Source organism: Sciurus vulgaris (assembly GCF_902686455.1).
Source record: "Sciurus vulgaris genome assembly, chromosome: 7".
Lineage (NCBI taxonomy): Eukaryota > Metazoa > Chordata > Mammalia > Rodentia > Sciuridae > Sciurus > Sciurus vulgaris.
The window spans coordinates 47,649,582-47,668,596 of record NC_136467.1 but is presented as its reverse complement, the minus strand read 5'-3'; the positions used below and the strand labels follow the sequence as shown (position 1 = coordinate 47,668,596).

The 19,015-nt window shown below is 32.5% G+C and overlaps 1 protein-coding gene across 3 annotated transcripts in view; it reads right to left on the bottom strand.

Moving 5' to 3' along the window:
• Positions 1-392: 392 nt before the first annotated feature.
• Positions 393-19,015, bottom strand: part of GOPC (golgi associated PDZ and coiled-coil motif containing) — a 42,482-nt gene continuing 23,859 nt past the window's right edge. Inside the window, exons 3-9 of one of the 3 annotated variants that reach the window (XM_079149021.1) lie at positions 17,764-17,787; positions 15,139-15,314; positions 13,258-13,423; positions 10,859-10,954; positions 8,175-8,339; positions 6,266-6,422; positions 393-3,186 (exon numbers count right to left, since the gene is read on the bottom strand). In XM_079149021.1, coding sequence (XP_079005147.1) covers positions 3,056-3,186; positions 6,266-6,422; positions 8,175-8,339; positions 10,859-10,954; positions 13,258-13,423; positions 15,139-15,314; positions 17,764-17,787 — 915 coding nt within the window. In that variant the 3' untranslated portion in view covers positions 393-3,055. Of the gene's footprint in view, positions 3,187-6,241; positions 6,423-8,174; positions 8,340-10,858; positions 10,955-13,257; positions 13,424-15,138; positions 15,315-17,763; positions 17,788-19,015 lie in introns of all 3 variants that reach the window. The other 2 variants (XM_079149019.1, XM_079149020.1) reach the window with 2 other exon arrangements.

Genomic DNA, 19,015 nt, shown 5'->3' with positions numbered 1-19,015 from the left:
TTAATGTGAAAGAAACATATAGTGTTTATTTTCTTTTAATGAGATCAAGGGCTGGTGGTATGGCGCAGGGAAAAGGCGCTTCTCAAGCATGCTCAAGGCCTTGGGTTTGACCAACAGCACTGCAAAAAATAAATAAATGAAAATGAGATCAATAGCTTTTGAATGTAGGAGATGCCATCTTTATTCACAGGCTAATAAAAAATTTTAACTCAACTAGATATAACATATTTGTCATAAATCCTATAGATTTGAGGCTGACCCTAAGTGAAAGGCTTGATAGGCAGAATACTAGATTGCATAATAAAGATGTCAAATAATGTGCAACTTACATGTGAATCAATGTATTTCTTGCCCCTAAATATGAAAACAAAATAAGTCTACTGTTGTTTAAAAAAAAAAAAAAAAAAAAAAAAAAAACAGCACCATGGACAAATTGTATTAAGTTTTGACAACTGTTTAGTTATAATTATCAAGACCCACAAAAATGTCATCTTTCTTAAATCTATTTAAGCAATAGTTCCACAATCCTAATGTTGTTTTGATCATATTCATAACAGAGATACTAAAGAAGAGAATTTTAGAGGTTAAAAGTCTAAATATGCACACATATATATAACCCTAAAGTTCTACTGAACAATTTTTTTAAACTACTGTTTTTGTGTGCATGTATTTGGTTTTCTCTTTTCACTTTTCCACTGTGATGGCTTTGCAACAGATCCCTTCTTATCCATTTGGCTCTGTCCTAGAAGCTTCAGGATTGTATGGGTTTCTTTTCTGTAAATGTAAACATACAAAAACTGGTTCTCACTCAGTACTTTGGGGAAAGCCTGAAACTCAAATCACTCCCAAAGACCATATATTCTAAAATGAACTTTCAACTAAGTACTTTCTGAACACTAACAGGAAGCTCACAGAAACATCTCAACAAACCATGATGAAGCAGGGATAAAAAGGAAACCGATTTGTGAAATCTTAAAACTACTTGGAAAACTTTTTATTCTGTTTATCAGTCCTTGAAAAGAATTTATATCATAGTCATGCAATCCTTCAAATTATACGCAAAACTACCAAAGTTCTTTAAAAAAACAAACCAACAAAACAAAACAAAAAAACCTCTTTAGATATGTATTTCTTAAAAATTGAAGGATTATAGCTTACATTTCCTAAGGATTCAGTTATCGTAGAAAAAGGATATTCTGTGAAAAAATGCCATGGTCATTCCATCCAGGCCATGTTTTAAGAAGATAATAATAACATGGTTTCATGTCACAGCAAAATGTTTTAGATCTGCCATATGGAATTTTTTTTTTTTTAACTAAATGAATACACTGGCTAAAATCCAGTTTGCAGATCTTATGTCATGCATGGGTGTATGGGTTTGGCATAGAGGGAATGCATGAAGAAAAAAACAATCCTTTTCTTTTAAGAGGCCGAGCCTATCAGGAGCAAACAATAACAAGTAACTTGCTTATTCATTTGTACATGTAAATACTAACTTTTGCTCAGAAGCAATATTAATGCTACAAAGTATATTAATATCAGTAATAATATACACTATGAAGTGCACTTCTAGTTACAAATTAACATGGTGATATACAGATGAACAAAACCACCCAAAACAAACCATAAATGAGAAACAGTTACAACAAATTAAATTTATAAATAGCAAAATCATGAAATAAAGTATATACATTTTATAGATTTAACTTTCAACAAATATATAATACATCTGGAAAAGACAGAAAATGAATTTTATCAACATCTGAATACTAGAAAGACACTGATATTCTAAAAGCTTTGTAAGCTTTCTTCCATTTAACATTCCCTTAAATGTATATCCTTTAAAACAATGACATTTGCAAAAACCATCACTTCTTTAATGCAATGTTTTGACTTTGCCCAGAAGGTAACAATGGCCTGCAGAACAGTAAATAAGAAGAGGCACAGCTATGCTTAATCCTGGGACAAAAGAACTAGCAAATTCATAGTTTGCGTATGAAAATTGCTTTAGTAAAACATATTGGTATGAAAATCAAATCAATTAATGTATCAAAATATCTTCACCTCATCTTGCCTACCTTAGCCCCCAACTTTTGGATGATTGGCAAATCAGGTACTTAGATAAAACCGCTGTTTGAATGCAATGTATTTCAAGACACAGTAATAAATTTGAGCCTTTCCTGCCAGAAAAATTTATCTTTAAGTGCCAGAACTATCACAAGACAAATTTTATGAACAACTCAAAATGTATAAAACTGTCTTTCATGGATCCCATAAACATTTAAGACTAAACATCAATAATGTAATGTTCCAATACCATATACACAGATCAACATAATTGAGAACAGGTATTTTATACTCATTTCATTTCTTTTAAAAACCAAAAGTAAAATGTACAGTAACTTTTTCTAGTGCAGCATTGATTGATAAGGATTGCTTAAAGAAAACTATTTTATACTGCATTGAATAAAGTTGGAAGGAAAACTCATAATAAATGATCATGAAGAACTAATTTAGACATCAGGATGCACAATATATTTTTTTTAAACCCTAAAACCATTCTTTTGGTTAAAAAAAATTAACTCAAGGCTACATCTCTTCAATTCATTGAGTGAAGTTCTCCTTTGAAACACTACAGTTAACATTCTGGAATGTATAATATGAATTAATTTACTCTCTTGTATTTAAAGGCTATTTTTTAAAAAATAAAATTCCAGTTAGCACTGTCCTTCTACTAAACAAGAAAAAGAACCAAATAAAATAGTAGCACTTCATTTGGTACTTAAGAGCCTAGTAATATCCCTTTGGGAAACACATGCTTTGGTGCTTACAATTTTAAATCAAAACTGCTTTACATGCAATAGCTAATTATGGTATAACACAGAAAACAGAGTTTTATGCATTTAGAATTGTTCACATGAAGCCCTGAGGTACCCGCCTTTCCATAGGCAACAAACAGCCTCCCTTCATCTTGTATAGTCTTTGTCACCATCTTCCCTAGTGCCCCAAATTCAAAATAGTCTGATTAACAATCTTGTCTGGAGATACAGTCAATTTAATAAGATTTTTTATGATACAGACTGTGCAGATCATCTAATTTTGAAGCACTGTCATCTTGCAGCGTTTCACTTGAAGTTCCCATGTCTCCATTTTCATGTGCCTCAGTTACTGCCTTCTTATTATATCCTACAAGAAAAGAAAATAATAATAGAAGATACTTTCTGATAAAAAAAAGTTGTATGATTCTTTTGCACAAAAAAACCAAAAGAATGCCCACTGTAATTAGCAGTAGTGAGAGGAAGCTAAATAACAAGATCTCAGATTAATCAAGTTAGTAATTTCTAACAAAAGCATTTTTCTTTCTTACAGTAGATTGCAAACATTGTGCAGATTTTCAAGTATCATCTACAGGCCCTACCTAAAAATCATATAAAATTTCCTATCAAGTGCTTTATGAAACTTAGAGTTGACACACACAATTATAAAATTTAGTCAATGGATGTTAAGTACAAATACCTACAGAATTGTGAGTTATAGTTTTATTTTATGTTTTGGCTTTCAGATTATTAAATTTAACTTCAGTTAACTAAAGTACATACTAGGTGTTTGCTAAAAATCATTTATTGAAAAAAAATAATTTGTTGGCAAGATAATATCTAGTTAAAAATTAAAACTAATTTTGGTTAATCTACAAGACAAATAGACTTGTAAATAAATAAGAGTTAACTATAGCATCTAGTGAGCTATGAAGTATAGATACATGCCAAACAACAACCAACAGATACACTTTTGTGTGTACAAAAAAAAAAAATTGTGGGTAGGTTAATTAGATCAGATTACAATATATCATTATATTTTAAGTACATATTTTTGGTTATTTGAGACACATCTAAGTGTCTTCAACTTGATGGTGACAAAGAAGTCTTCTAATCTCAGCTAAAATATGAATAAATCTGGAAGGATGAAAAATGATGAAATCATGGGGGAATCAGCTCAACAGTGCAAGGTTTTGACATATTACCACAATAGTTTTGTTTAAGAGGCATGCAGAGAACAGTAACTGCTACTGATGCTTCAGTGTACACAATAACACACAGGTTTACCAAATAGGCAATAGAGTTCATCAGTTTATCATAATATTCTATGCCTTGAGTTCTTCACCTGTTGGTCTCAGAATGCTTTCCCATTTTTAACAAGCACTTAGGACTGCAAAGAGGTTCTGTTTACATGGATTTCAGATACTGATGTTACCATATCAGTAATTAAAACTGAGAAAGCTAAAAAAACTTATTACTTCATTAAAAATGACAAGAATAAATCCAATAAATGTTAACATTTTTAATGACAACTCTATATTCAGTAAAAATTTTAGTATGAATGGCATGGTTTTCCAATTTTGCCATTCTCCTTAATATATGACTTTATAGTAAGCTATTTATATGCATAAAAGGTAGCTAAGTGGATTCTCATCTCTGCTTCTGCTCAACCTGCTACAAGTAAATGAAGAAAGTTCAGTCCCTCAGTGATAAACAGTCAGGACAGGAAAAGTATTTTAATAGACTTTTCAAATAATTGTCAATATTATTCTTTGGTTGTTATACCAAAACTTGACAATGTGAAATCTGAAAATTTATGCATGAACAATCTGCTACTAAAATCCATTTGCTTTATTTCCATTTTTACCCATACACAATTTGGCAATATCACATTCTGTTATTTCAAAAATATTAGAGTACTGAGTTATAAAGCAATTTAAAAAACTGACACATTTCATTTTATACAACAAAAAAATCTCATTCAGGGACTAAGGACATAACTCAGTACTAGAGTGCTTGCTTAGTGGGCTACAGGCCTTGGGTTCAATCCCTAGCACTGGGAAAAAAAAAAAAAAAAAAAAAAAGCCAAAAACAAAAGCAAAAAAACAAACAAAAAAAACCCCACATTCATTAATATCACAATACACCTCACTAGTAAAGTTCTAAGTGTTGGGAAGCTATCAAGCTCACAGTGACGGATGCATCATTTACAAAATTCTAATTTTCACTTGAGAACTCATGTTTCATCACTAGTAATAAACACTGCTAGTTGTCTTTCTTAAAGTTATGATCCAATTTTGTTCATTTTTAAGATAATGGCTGCTAAATGGTCTAAATAACCACACATTCTTTCAAGCAAAAATTATCTTCCATGAAAAAAAATGGCTAGTTTACATAGTAAATCAGGTTAGTATTTTCCTTTGAGGCCAGGGTCTTTGTGCATTATGCAGGATAAGTACTTTATGTATACTGTCATCTCATCATACAGATTATTAAAAAGCAACATACTCAAGGGTTGAAGAAAATGAACAGTTTTTATCGTTTCATCTCAAAATACCAATTTCACCTAAAAATAAAGTTCTTCCTGTTTCATCAAGGACATGTTTAAATGAAACTATAATTTTGTTATTCACTTTAGGTGAATAGCAAGGAAGGAAACAATGATTTCTAGGGCAGCTGAGTGCTACTACCTTGATTTGTGCTAGTAGTCACCAGTAATTTTATCTCAAATGCATTTGTATGATCAATACAAATATCAAAATACAGACACTAACTTGGTATTATTATGAAAAGCTATGACTTCATAACCTCCCTCTACCCCAAAAGATCTCAAGACTCTCAGTGACCCATGGATCATAATTTGAGAACCATTGCTTTATGTAAAAGAAAGTGTTAGAATTTTTCCTGAAAATGTATAAATGACAACAATGGAACTGAACCCAGAAAGAGCTGAAATTTTTCCTTAAAAAATGTAAATGATAACAGTGGAACTAAACCAAAGATCCTCAGGATCACATATCCTGATTCAAATAATAATCATAAGACAACAGTCTACTTATTCATAGCCTAAAATTCATCATATAAATTATATATATTATGTACATTATATGCATTATGAGAAGAATTTGCATTAAGAGAGACTATATTAATATATATCTACTCTAAAAGGCATGTTGATTTTGTTTCAAAGTCTAGAAAACTTGAGTTTTCTTTATCATTCAAGGGTATTAAAAGTCCAGGATGAATCTAGGAAACATATATGTAAATAAAATTTAAGAATAGTCAGTGGTGTACAAGCAAGGGAAAGCTATTTATTTCTTTGGTTTCCTCATTATTAGAAATATTACTGAAGATCTGAGGGCTTGACATTTTAAAAATATATTAATAATAAATTCATTCATAATAATTTTTAGAGTAATTTTTACCTTGTAACACTTTGATTTCCCCACCTGTGTCTTTGCAACTAGCACCAGAATTACCACCTCCTTCTAATTCATCAAGGTACAAACGATAACGATGTCCACTCTCATCTTCATACTCTACATTTTCATCATCAGAATCCACTTCAGGAGCCACATAAACTACTTCAAACTCAATTTCTCCTCTCTAAAATAGAGAATGAAAATGAGAAAGTCAAGTTACTGCAACTGTAATTCAAAATGTATTTTCACAATCTTTCACACTTCAGATATAGCTCCTTTCCAGACAACAAAATAGAAATTATAGAACTCCAAGAGGTAGAAGGAGTCTGAAAGAACATGATAACCAAACAATATGATCCTTCTCTACAAGAAATTTCCTTTTAATATTACAGTAGCTCTTTCTACAGATCACAATATTTTTACTATTAGACCTAAAAAAACTATTAACTTTTCAGAATTTTGGAACAAGTGTTCAGTTTAAAAGTCATTTTTGACAGTTTGTATTTTACACCACAATTCAACAAATCCACCTAAATAGGTATTAAATAAATTTGCACGTAAGCTATTGCACAAACTTTTCCTTCAGTTCAAGAAACCTTTCTGTGATTTTTGTTTCTTAATGCGTAAATCTTGATCTTTCTCTTAACTTTCACTGAGTACCAGATATAGTGTTAATTAAGATATTCTGTCTAGGGGAGGAAGGCTGGAAATATAGCTGAGTGGTAAAGTGCTCCTGTTAATCCCCAGTACTGCAAATAAAATAAATAAATATTAAAAATAAAATACATTTTATTTAATATATTTATAATAAAATAAAACATATTTTACTGTGCAGTACTATGGAATGGAATGGACTGTGCTGTCATCAGTGACTCTTCCCTTTAATGCAGTATGTAGTTATATTGCAAAGATTTATACAACATGTAGAACTGAACCAATGAGCTATAAATTCACATTAAACTGAGATTCAGTTCTACACTGGCACACTATACTGATGATTCCAGAAACATCTCAACATACTAATGACATCTCTCTAATTCCCTCAATCCTATCGACAACCACCCCTGGAAAATATTTTTTTTTCAAACACACTGGATAAAAAATACATCTCTTAGATATGAATGCCAATTCTATAATTTATTTGCTCTACAATTTTAAGCGAATCTTTTAATCTTGAAGAAGCTGTTTACTCTTTTTAAATAAGACAATTGGGCTACATGTTTTCTAAGAATTCTTTCAGTTCAATATTCTATTTTAAAATCTGTTCTATTCTAAAATCAATCTATGTTGAGCACTGTCTTTTCTGCAAATCTTATATTTGTATCATGTTCCTGTTATTAATGACGTTGCTTTCTAAGCACCATATTATGTTCTGAGTTATTAACACACTCCCTATAGCTCTATTTCAATGCCTACTACACAGATGAGCAGACTGTGACACAAGGTAACTTGTTCAAAGCTGTGTAGTCAAGGAAATGGTCCTTTTCCAGTAAATCTGATCAAATGACATTTGTAGTGGTTATGTAACTAAGGAATCTCAAGGATGTCTTTTTTTAAATACTTTTATTTTTTCAAAACATTTTTCTTTTTTTTTTTTAGTTGTAGATAAAGTACCTCTATTTTATTTATTCATTTTTTTTTAATATGGTGCTGAGAATTGATCCCAGCACCTCACACATGCCAGTCAAGCTCTCTACCTCTGAGGCACAACCCAAGTCCCTTGAAACATTCTTAACTGAACACATATACATTCTTACCATGTGCACATAAACAAATTTTTAAAACACATAAGAAAAATAAAATTGCTGTGATTACAAATGTGTACCTATAAACACTTTACCTACTTCAGAAACTTACTAGAAAACTATAAAGTATTCAATATGTTCAAAAAGAATCAACTGACGGATCCAATTTTAATTACATAAAAGGAATATACCTGCTGAGAAAGTATGGTTACAGCTTCTTTATGTTTTGTGTCCCTTAGGTTAACTCCATTGACTGCCAAAATAGCATCCCCAACGTGCAGCCCTCCACATCTATCAGCAGGTTGCCCTGGATGGATCTCAGAGATGAGGATGGGAACACCGTGTTCTTTCCCACCCTAACAACAAAAAAGCAGTAAATTAGTTCACACTTTGTAAACTACAATCACAGACCATTCTAGAAATGAAACATTTTCATAAAAATATCTCCCACAAAGCATCTCTACCATCTCCGTAAATGCTAGGTGAAATTTTATTTGTTACTTAGATAATAGTAAATAAATTATTACAAGTGTCAAAGAGTTGCCTTCAGGTAAAATGATAAATTAACATGTGCTTTTAAAAAACATTCCAGAGAGCTGGGGTTGTGGTTCAGTGGTAGAACACATGTGAGGTACTGGATTTGATCCTCAGTACGACATAAAAAATAAATAAATAAAATAAAGGTAATGTGTCCATCTATAACTAAAAAAAAAAAAAAAAAAAAAATTCCAGAGCCAAAACACCAAATGCAAAATCCAAAAATACAACAGCCTGAACTCTAAAACATAAAAATATTTATGTATTAATACTTCCCATCATTTATTTTATCAAATCTAAATTGCTAAGTATGGAAAGAATACTTATTTATTTATTTATTTATTTAGTCACTGGGGATTGAACCCAGGGGTACTTAACCACTAAGCCACATCTCCAGCTCTTTTTTATATTTTACTTAGACAGAGCCTCACTAAGTTGCTGAGGCTGGCTCTGAACTCTTGATCCTCCTGCCTCAGCCTCCCTAGTGGCTGGGATTACAGGTTTGCACCACTGCACCCAGCCTCCCAAGAATACTTATTTTATGTACCACAAAAATAACTAAAATTATAAGCTGAATCTCAATTTCAGAAATGTTAAAAAGTTTAAAAATATGCAATGTACAACTGAAGAAATACAATAATTAGATCTCTCACTTTCTAGCTTATACTAAAGTGTGTATTATTCCTCCTACTAAAATTTATGCACTTTGAGGGTAGTGTGCATTTAAAAAGGTAGGTACTTATAAACATAGTTAGATGAACTTTTCATTATAAGAAGCATTTCTACATTAAACAACACTAGATAGGAAAAATGAACTTACACAGGGCCTAAGTATTATTAGATGAAAATAAGAGTAAAACTACTCTATTCAGTACAGCACTAAGTGGGAGAAAATCTTTGCCACTCATACTTCAGATAGAGCACTAATCTTCAGAATATATATAAAGAACTCAAAAAACTTTACACCAAGAATACAAATAACCCAATCAACAAATGGGCTAGGGATATGAACAGACAATTCACAGAAGAAGATCTACAAGCAATCAACAGATATATGAAAAAATGTTCAACATCTCTAGTGATAAGAGAAATGCAAATCAAAACTACCCTAAGATTCCATCTCACCCCAATTAGAACAGTAATTATCAAGAATACAAGCAACAATAGGTGTTGGTGAGAATGTGGGGAAAAAGGTTCACTCATACATTGCTGGTGGAGCTGCAAATTAGTGCAGTCACTCTGGAAAGCAGAGTGGAGATTCCTTAGAAAACTTGGAATGGAACCACCATTTGACCCAGCTATCCCACTCCTTGGCCTATATCCAAAGGACTTAAAATCAGCATACTACAGAGATACAGCCACATCAATGTTCATACCTGCTCAATTCACAACAGCCACATTGTGGAACCAACCTAGATGCCCTTTAATTGATGAATGGATAAAGAAACTGTGGTGTATATCTACAATGGAATATTACTCAGCCATAAAGAAGAACAAAATTATGGCATTTGCAGGCAAATGGATGAAGATGGAGAATATCATGCTAAGTGAGATAAGCCAATCCCAAAAAAAGCAAAGGACGAATGATCTCGCTGGTAAGCAGATGATGATACATAATGGGGGGTGGGAGGGAGGCAGGAATGGAGGAAGGAGGGACTTTACAGAGGGAAAAGAGGTGTGGGAGGGGTAGGGGGAAGGAAAAATAACAATGAATCAAACATCATTACCCTATGTAAATGTATGATTACACAAATGGTATGCCTCTACTTCATGCACAACCAGAGAAACAAGTTGTACCCCATTTGTTTACAATTAAAAATATATATATATATATAGCACTAAGACCAAAATAAAAGGATTTCCAATATATAATAGACTATTCTTGGGAATGATGTTCAAGACAACTGTTTGTGAAGGTATGGAATTAACAAAAGACTTTGTATTCTTTAGACCCAAGACCTAGTGCAATCGGACAACGAAGAATGAGATAAGAAAAAGAGAACACATACCCTAGAGAAAACAACCCAATCTAGAGTCATTAGAAGAAAACAACCACCTCTAGTTCCAAAGGCTCTTCTTACAGGCATCACAGTACATGGTACAGATCTACAACTTGAGTCATAATGAAAATGTTACACCATGATTCCTAAAGGAACACTTAGCAGTTGTTAAGATTTACATATAAGAAAAAGTATCAACACCAAAGTGACTGACCAAATGTTGGATATATTTACTTAAAAATATATTCAGAATATTTTGTTCTCCAAATAATGCCCAAAAAGGAGCACGATTATACTAGATAACTGTGCGAAAGGAAACTGGAAGCACTACTTCTTACTGTAATTGAAATGCCAAGGCCTTCGTGATCTTCCTTGAGGAGGAGAACTTTCCTAATTGGACCAACTCCTTGGCTTTTCTTCAAAGAATCTTGATCCTTAGTGGGAGAAAAAAAAATTAGTATCACTGAAATAATATACTAAGGATAAATCCACAGTACATAACTCACCTTTTAGAAATCTTTATTAATTTCCTGGTAAAGACACAAATTGTAGTGTTAAGAAAGTAATTGAGAAGTAAAAGAAAAATGTTGTATTAAGTTATAGATGGTTTTCTCACCCTTTTGTTTATTTTTAAAAATACTAATACATCTCTTTTAAAACTGTAGAACATTAAAAAAGAAATTACTGTCAGGAATCAATCAATGTATAAATAATATCTTCAAGAGTCAAAGTGGGTATCTATGTTTATCTTTACTGGAAAATATTCTGAATATTTCAACTTATTTCAAATACACTCCAACTTACTTAATTTCAACTTAAAATTTACAAAATGGAAAACAAATTTCCAATTTGATCATTTTCTTTTTCATCCTCTGGTGCTCTAGAGTCTACCTCTTAAAGAATTTTGCTCCATTAACAATTTTTTCTCTTGTACATTTCTACTTTTTCTTTACTAAACTCCTTCGCTTCTCAGTAGATAAATTATAAGAATCTTTCAGTGTAAAATACTGACCATGTACAAACATGAAACAACCTCTTGATCCTCCACTATCTTCTTTAGCAACTATCCACCGTCACCTTCCCTAAACCTCCCACAAAGTTCATACTCACGATATTTATTTCCTTGCCTCCCACATTCAGTACTCTGATCACTGTAATAAAGATTCTACTTCTAACCTGCACAGCTGGAATTTTCTTCTCTAAATATTCCTAAATCTAATTAGTATGTTTTATTCACAACCCATCCTGAACCCTGTTGAAATTGATCCAGTTCATTAACTCCTCTTGACACCTGCTTTTTTCCTTGCTTTCTATTACACCATTTTCTTAGTGGCCCTGTATCTGACAGCTCCACCTCAGGCTTCCTCCTTTGGTAATCCATTTTCTTTCTTCATGCCATGATCAAGAATTCTCTCCTGAATTCCAGTCATACAGACAACTGAAAGGACATCTTAGATGTAAAACCAACATCTTAAACATTATATGTCCAAAACTACTACCATCTTTCTCCCTGAAACTTCCTTTTCCTCTATTTCCTTTATCAATGAAAGCCAGATCACACTTGGTTAGCCAAATCCAAAACCTAGACTCTTCCTTGTTGCTAACCTACTTAATCAACAGCAGTCAAGGATTTAACCAATTAAGTTCTTCTAATTTTAATTCTCTCAAAGCTGTTCTTCTCCGAAATGCCCTTTCTTCTGCCTTCACCTGTCTCGTTCAATTACCATAGTATCTTTCTGACTGAATTAAGTGGTTCCAATACTATAATATCATGTCCACTATTTTATTTAAATATACCATAATTATCAGGTTAAGTAAAAATGCCTTTATTTAGTATAAAGTAACTTTTGTCATCTGACCACTACTAAGACTTCAGCTTTATATTTAGCCACTTTCACAAGTATGCTTTTATCACACAGACACACAGGCACTAACTACTTTCCTAATCTCTCCATTTCCCAAATCTACTGGACCTAGAAGTTAATGGGTACCACCAGTGTCCTAGAGAAAACAGTAATGTGTATATTGTGAGCCCCCATTCCTATTTCACTCACACTATGTACATACCAATTTTTCTTAATTTTTGCAAAAGCAACAAATTATTTTTACTATTTAAGGTCATACTTTATCTCTTAATAAGAAGTGTGAACTAAAGAGCAAGAGTTTAGACATGTTTTCATATGTTAAGGTGTGTATTATCAAACATCTGTTGTACTAAAATTATGTAATAAAAATTTATGCAGATAGAAAGGAAAGTTCCTATAAAATGATGGCTATGGAAACAATTGGATGCATATTTCAAATTCTATCTCACTCTAAGACTAATGGGATCTACATTTGGAATTAACTATCAAAAACTGCCATGATGAACTTCTATCGAGTATTTGCCATCTATCAAACCAAGCACACACACCCAACTAAGATTAAAACAAATTTAAGCATTCCCAACCATGAGCCAGGAAATTTTTGAAATATGATGCAAAGTGTTAGCAATATATGCTTGCTAGGAATGGCTCACAGTCTGCAGAGGTATCACTCGCAGGGCATTAGTCAGCCTGTGGAGAACTACCAAAATTCCTCTGGGTTACTGAAACTTTAAATATTTATCTATTTAAAATATGCTGAATACCATTTTTCACTCTTTAAAGGTTTCAAATACTACTAGAAGAATTGAAAGGACTTGTAATTAAAACAAGAAGGCAGAGGTTGTGTGGGAAGCAGCAGCAAAGCAACGTACATGGCCTGGTGGTGCTTGCATGGGTCGTTTCAAGTCATTACGTCCTCTACAGGCTCTGATAACAGTTTTGTGACGATGCAAATGTATTTCAGCTTCTAATTGGTTCCACAGTTTATCATGAGCAGGTCCTTTCATATCTCGTCCTAGTAACTGTATTTGTTGGACCCTTCATATTGGGAAAAGAGTTTAGTTAATCTTTTATTATACGTACTAAGAGAGAATTCAGAATTACTGAACACAAGCAGCTTTTGCATAAATCTCAATTGATAATAAAACTAATACTCAGGAACTTCTTGATATTGCTCAGATTTATAAAGATTTGAAAATTCTGAAAAGGACCAGTTTCTTCAAGAAAAAAAAAATGTGGGAAAAAAATTTTTTTAAAGAGATGAATGAGCCAGGTATGATGGTGCATGCCTGTAATCACAGTCGCTCAGGAGGCTGAGGCGGGGGATCGAGAGTTCAGAGCCAGCTTCAGCGACTGAGTAAGGACCTAAGTAACTTAGTGAGACCCTGTCTCAAAATAAAAAATAAAACCAGGCTGTGGATGTGGCTCAGTGGTGTTGAACAACCTTGGGTTCAATCCCTGGTACCAAAAAAAAAGAGAGAGAGAGAGAGAGAGAGAGAGAGAGAGAGAGAGAGAGAATTCCTTTAGTCATACACTTAATTCAGTATATCTAAAAATATAATTTACGAGTTTAATGACAACGTGTTTTATGCCTTGCATATAATCAAGGTAACTAACTGAACTCAGATAAACAGTATTAAATATTGGCTTTTAAATGACAATGTATAAAAAATTTCTTTTAATGGTAGTTTCTTCTAACAAAATGATTACTTTAAATGTGCTAAAAAGTTATTAGAAAATTGGTATTTCAAGGTGATAGAAATTCTTTTTCAATGTTTCACATCAGTTCTCAATGTAACACTAAAACAGTAAGGATAAAATGACTTAGTACTAATAACAAATCACCAAAGTTCATGAATGATTTACCTTAAAAAATTAATAGTAAAGGAACTCATTTTTTTAATGATAAAATCAGTGCTGTTAATTCCAACTTTTTTTTTTTTTTTGAAAGGCAAGAAAGATCAGGTTTCGGTGATCATATAAAAAGTTCTCTGTGGATGTTCTATTGATCATGTGAACACCTGCTATGTTGTCAAGGCAGGGAAACAGATGGAATGTGATACTCTGCAGAGTTGTCAGCATTTCACAATAAGTTTTGTTATGGTTTGGATATGAGATGTCCCCCAAAAAGCTCCTGTTAGGCAATACATCAATGTCCAGAACTGAAATAATCATATTATGAAAACTATGACCTAATCAGTGGATAGATCTGATGGGTTGATCACTTGAATGGATTACTGGGTGGTAACTGTAAGAAGGTATGGCATGGCTGGGGGAAGCAGGTCACTGGGGGCATGCCCTTGGATTATATTTTGCCTCTTGCTCCTCCCATGTTGGCACCCAGCTCTCTCTCTGGCTGCCATGAATTGAACAGTTTTCCTCTGCCAGGCCTTTCTATCATGTTCTGCCTTACCTTAAGCCTAGAACCACAAAGCCAGTCAACCATGGACTGAAACCTTTGAAACTGAGTCCAAAATAAACTTTTTTCCCTCTAGGTTGTTCTTGTCAGGTGTTTTGGTCACAGTGACAAAAAACTGACTAACACATTTACTGTCTATATTAATGTGTGTCTATACGTGTGCTTAAACACATATGCAATATATAATACTATCAACATTAATTTAATAACAGTAAGACAAACAACTATAAAATAATTCTAGCGATAAAAACTGTTTAATTTATAACAAGAGTCGATTTCATTAAATAACCAATGTGTCACCTAAGAATACAAGTATGCCCATTTTTCTGCACACCTTCCTGCCAGTTCCTTATCCAAGTATTTGGCAGCCAGTCTTGCCCCATAAACTTCAGCCTGGAGAACAGCTATATGTCTACGAAGGGCTTCATTTTCTTTTCTCAACAATTTCACTTCAGCTTCAAGTTGAGCTTCTTTCACCTTTTCTTTTTTGTTTGCTTCAAGCTCTCTTTCCTAGTATAATTAGCAAAAAAATAAATTAATAAAAATTCCTTTGTGACTCTAAGCAGTAGACCATGTTCCTTAAAATACACCTAAGCACGCAGTCTATAATATCAGCAATGAAAGCATATGATAAAAAATTGCCACTTCATTTCTATGTAATGGAACACAAGGGTTTAAATATGGATCTTTTTTTTTAATTTTAAAAAAATTTTTAAAGATGGACACAATACCTTTATTTATTTATGTAGTGCTGGAGATCGAACCTAATGCCTCACACATTGGGCAAGCAATCTACCACTGAGTTACATTCCCAGCCCACCAGGTTCTTTTAAAATTAGGATCATTATGTCTTGTAGATTAGATAATTGCAGGTGAAGCACCCTGATATTGAGGATAGTAGAGGAAGTGGTCTTCTCTAAGAAGATAATAAAATCTGCAACTTACTTCCTAAAAATTACTTAAGAAACTAGACTAATATAATCACTATTTTTTTCTAACAATTAATTTTAATGCAACAATGCTATGACAGAAGTAAAAAATCATTCTGTTACATGGAGATTCATTTTATAACTAAATTTAACTTGGAGAACTGTAAGAAACACAATGCTTAAATTATTCTAATTTCTCCCCCACCCAGTACTGGGAATAGAACCCAGGACCTAGCAATGTATGGTAGGCAAGCACTCTACCACTGAGCTATATCCCCAGCCCATTATTCTAATATTTTTAAAAAAAATTTGTAATCACGGAGTACTATCAGTAAAAACTGCATTGAAACATTACACATTAAAAATTTCTATGGCTAAATGTATCTTTGGTATAGATTATCACTAAACTTTGAGATCTAGCTCATCTATTTGTTTATATGTTAAAGTGGATGTGAACTGTTTTCTGAGGAAAGCCCTGGCCTCTGATGAAGTAAAATGATCATCCAATTTCAGCTCTCTTAAAAGGATGCCATCCTATGCTCCACTAGGTAGGTAGTCTGTCTATGTGAATCTACACGTGAGCCAGAGTGTATAATCCCCAAGATCTTTGCCATCAAGTTTTTAATCAGAGGTTCATATGTGAGAAATAATATTCAATTTACCTTAAAAACATAAAGTACAGACTACATATTCTCAAAGATCAAGGGTTACAAATGTAAATGCCTTCAGGGTTACAAATGACCCAGAACAGATAGGATGCAAAAGAGAAAGTTCAAAGTCCTGCTCAAAAATTTAAAATCAAATATACACAGTGTACAGCTAAACAAAATCTTTCTCAGAGTTAAATATGGGCCCCGTAGGTGTTTTAAGTACTATTTTAGAATGAAGAAAACCATCCAAACACTTCAAAATTGGATTTATCCTGAGTGGAACTGCTTTTACTGACTTCTGATTTACAGAATCCACAAATGCTACAAAAAGGTGATATTTGCTAATCAGATGTAGAAGACATTGTTTACTAATACCACCATGTCCCTTTATGAAGACTTAAAAAAAGCTGAATAACATGAACAAAAATCATTTTATGACATTTATTGAAGTTGGTTCCCTTTCAGAAGAAGCATTCCTAGAAGATCAAGATCTCTGGTCTATGGTGACTTTCAATTACTTTAATGAGCTATTTATACTCTATTAGTGAAATCTGAGAAACATTTAGCTACCACTTTGTATTAATGATTCAAAACCCTAAGGAATCTGACAAACTCAGAGCTGAAATTAATAGATAAAAGCCAAGAAATGGATTAAGGAAACTAAAAGTAATTACTTCCAGAATTCAAGATAATTTTGTTACTGTTTCTTTTTTAATCTGTTTGTTACCAGGTTTATTTTATATTTAGTTATCCAAAGAATATATCTTTAAAAGATGTAAAGTCATAAGATAAACTGGAACTTCATTAGGTTGGGGTAATGGTAAAAATACCAAAAATTTATATATTGTCATTTTCCAAGTTGATTTCTGGTAAAGAATTTTCAAAATCTAATTGTTTTAAAAGTCACACAATTATTCTCAAGACTGCTGAAAAAATGTAACACACCACGTGGATGACAAAAAAATCAACATGCACCATCCTTTTCTGGGAATAAATACAAACAGAAACTTAAAAGGGTTAGTAATAGGCCTGCTTAAAATCTTCAATACCTCATGTGGGCAAACCAATTGCTCTTTTAAGTAGAGGTCTGAGAAAGCCACAAGCTACGAGGTTGTCAAACATTAAAGAAATATTAATGGGTGCATTAATTAGCCCGCAAATAATGGCTATAAATCACAAACAAAAGGAAAACTTTAACAACATGCAGTGAGAAAAGTACTATGGGCCATCCACTGAACTTTTCACGTATTTGAAAATTTAAAAACTACTATCATTAACATGTTTTTCAAATACAAAGAGTGACAACATGTAATATGCAAATAAAACAATAGGAATACTTCAGCATGACATATTAAAGCAAAACAGAGACAACATACTTACCAGCTCCTCCATAGAGGGGACAGACTTAAGATATAAGAAAGAAGTTTTAAAATTAGAAAACCATCAAACAAATGAATTTACGTACTGGTATAATCATTACAAAGAAAATTTCTATATGTTGAATATCATTTGGGTAAAGTTCATTAGAACAAATATATTTGCAAATCTATAAGCAATAATAACTGTACAGTACTAGATTAAATTTTTTTGTTTTATCAAATACATACAACACAATTGGTTCAGTGTTCTTTCCTCTATAGTACCATGTTTCAAATCTAATATTGAAATTTCAGGTAAATTCTTTTCTAGAGAAAAATGTAGATTATTTCTCAATGTTATTATCAAATATCTCAAAGAAGCAGTTATGATCTGACCTTTATTCAGTTAGATAAAACACTACTAACTTAAATTCACAGAATTTCAGAATTTAAGAGGACTTCAGAGTATATTCATTTAAATAAATTCTAACATATCAATACAAAAAAATCAAAATAACTGAAAATAATTAAAACTTCAAAATGCTTTACTCTCTTCACATCATCAACATCATTGCATGTTCTGTCTCTCCAAAGCTATATCTGTCTTATTTATTGTTCTGTCTTCACAGAGTTAATAAATGCCTGATACACAGCACACACTCAGTACATTTGAGGTTAAACTGAAAAGAGATCTTAAATTTTTTTCTATTTAAATAACTTATACTAATTAAGAAACTAATGTTTAATTAGGGTAAATTCATACAAATGAAGTAATATGCAGATATTGCAAAGAGTTCAACAGCAGGAAAAATGCTTATAATAAACTAAAAGCAAAAGAATGAATGTGCTACTGTCTGGCATCCAATTTCACTTTCCCCTTCTTTCTTCTAAACAGAATTCCAAATGTACTGAAGGTGGCCATGAAACCAACTAAGAACCTGGCATGCAGCTACGGATAGCCAGTGAGATGTTGGCTGAAATTACTAATGAGAATTTGATGAAAAATTCTTGAAACAGATTAACACAGGTGAGAAGCATCTTTTTGCCCTTTTCTTTCTTAAGATTCTTCCTTCTTTCTGCCTGGAGTGAAGACATGAAGAAATCCTGAGCATGGAAATAATGAGCTAAAAATGGCAGAGCACTACACAAGAAAAAAACTGTGTCCCTGTATCTAAGGAGCTACCACATCAACTCAGGATTCTTTTGAGAGAAAAATAACTACTATTCAAAAATAATCCAAATGTCAGTGGGGGGTTTCAATTATATGCTGCTGA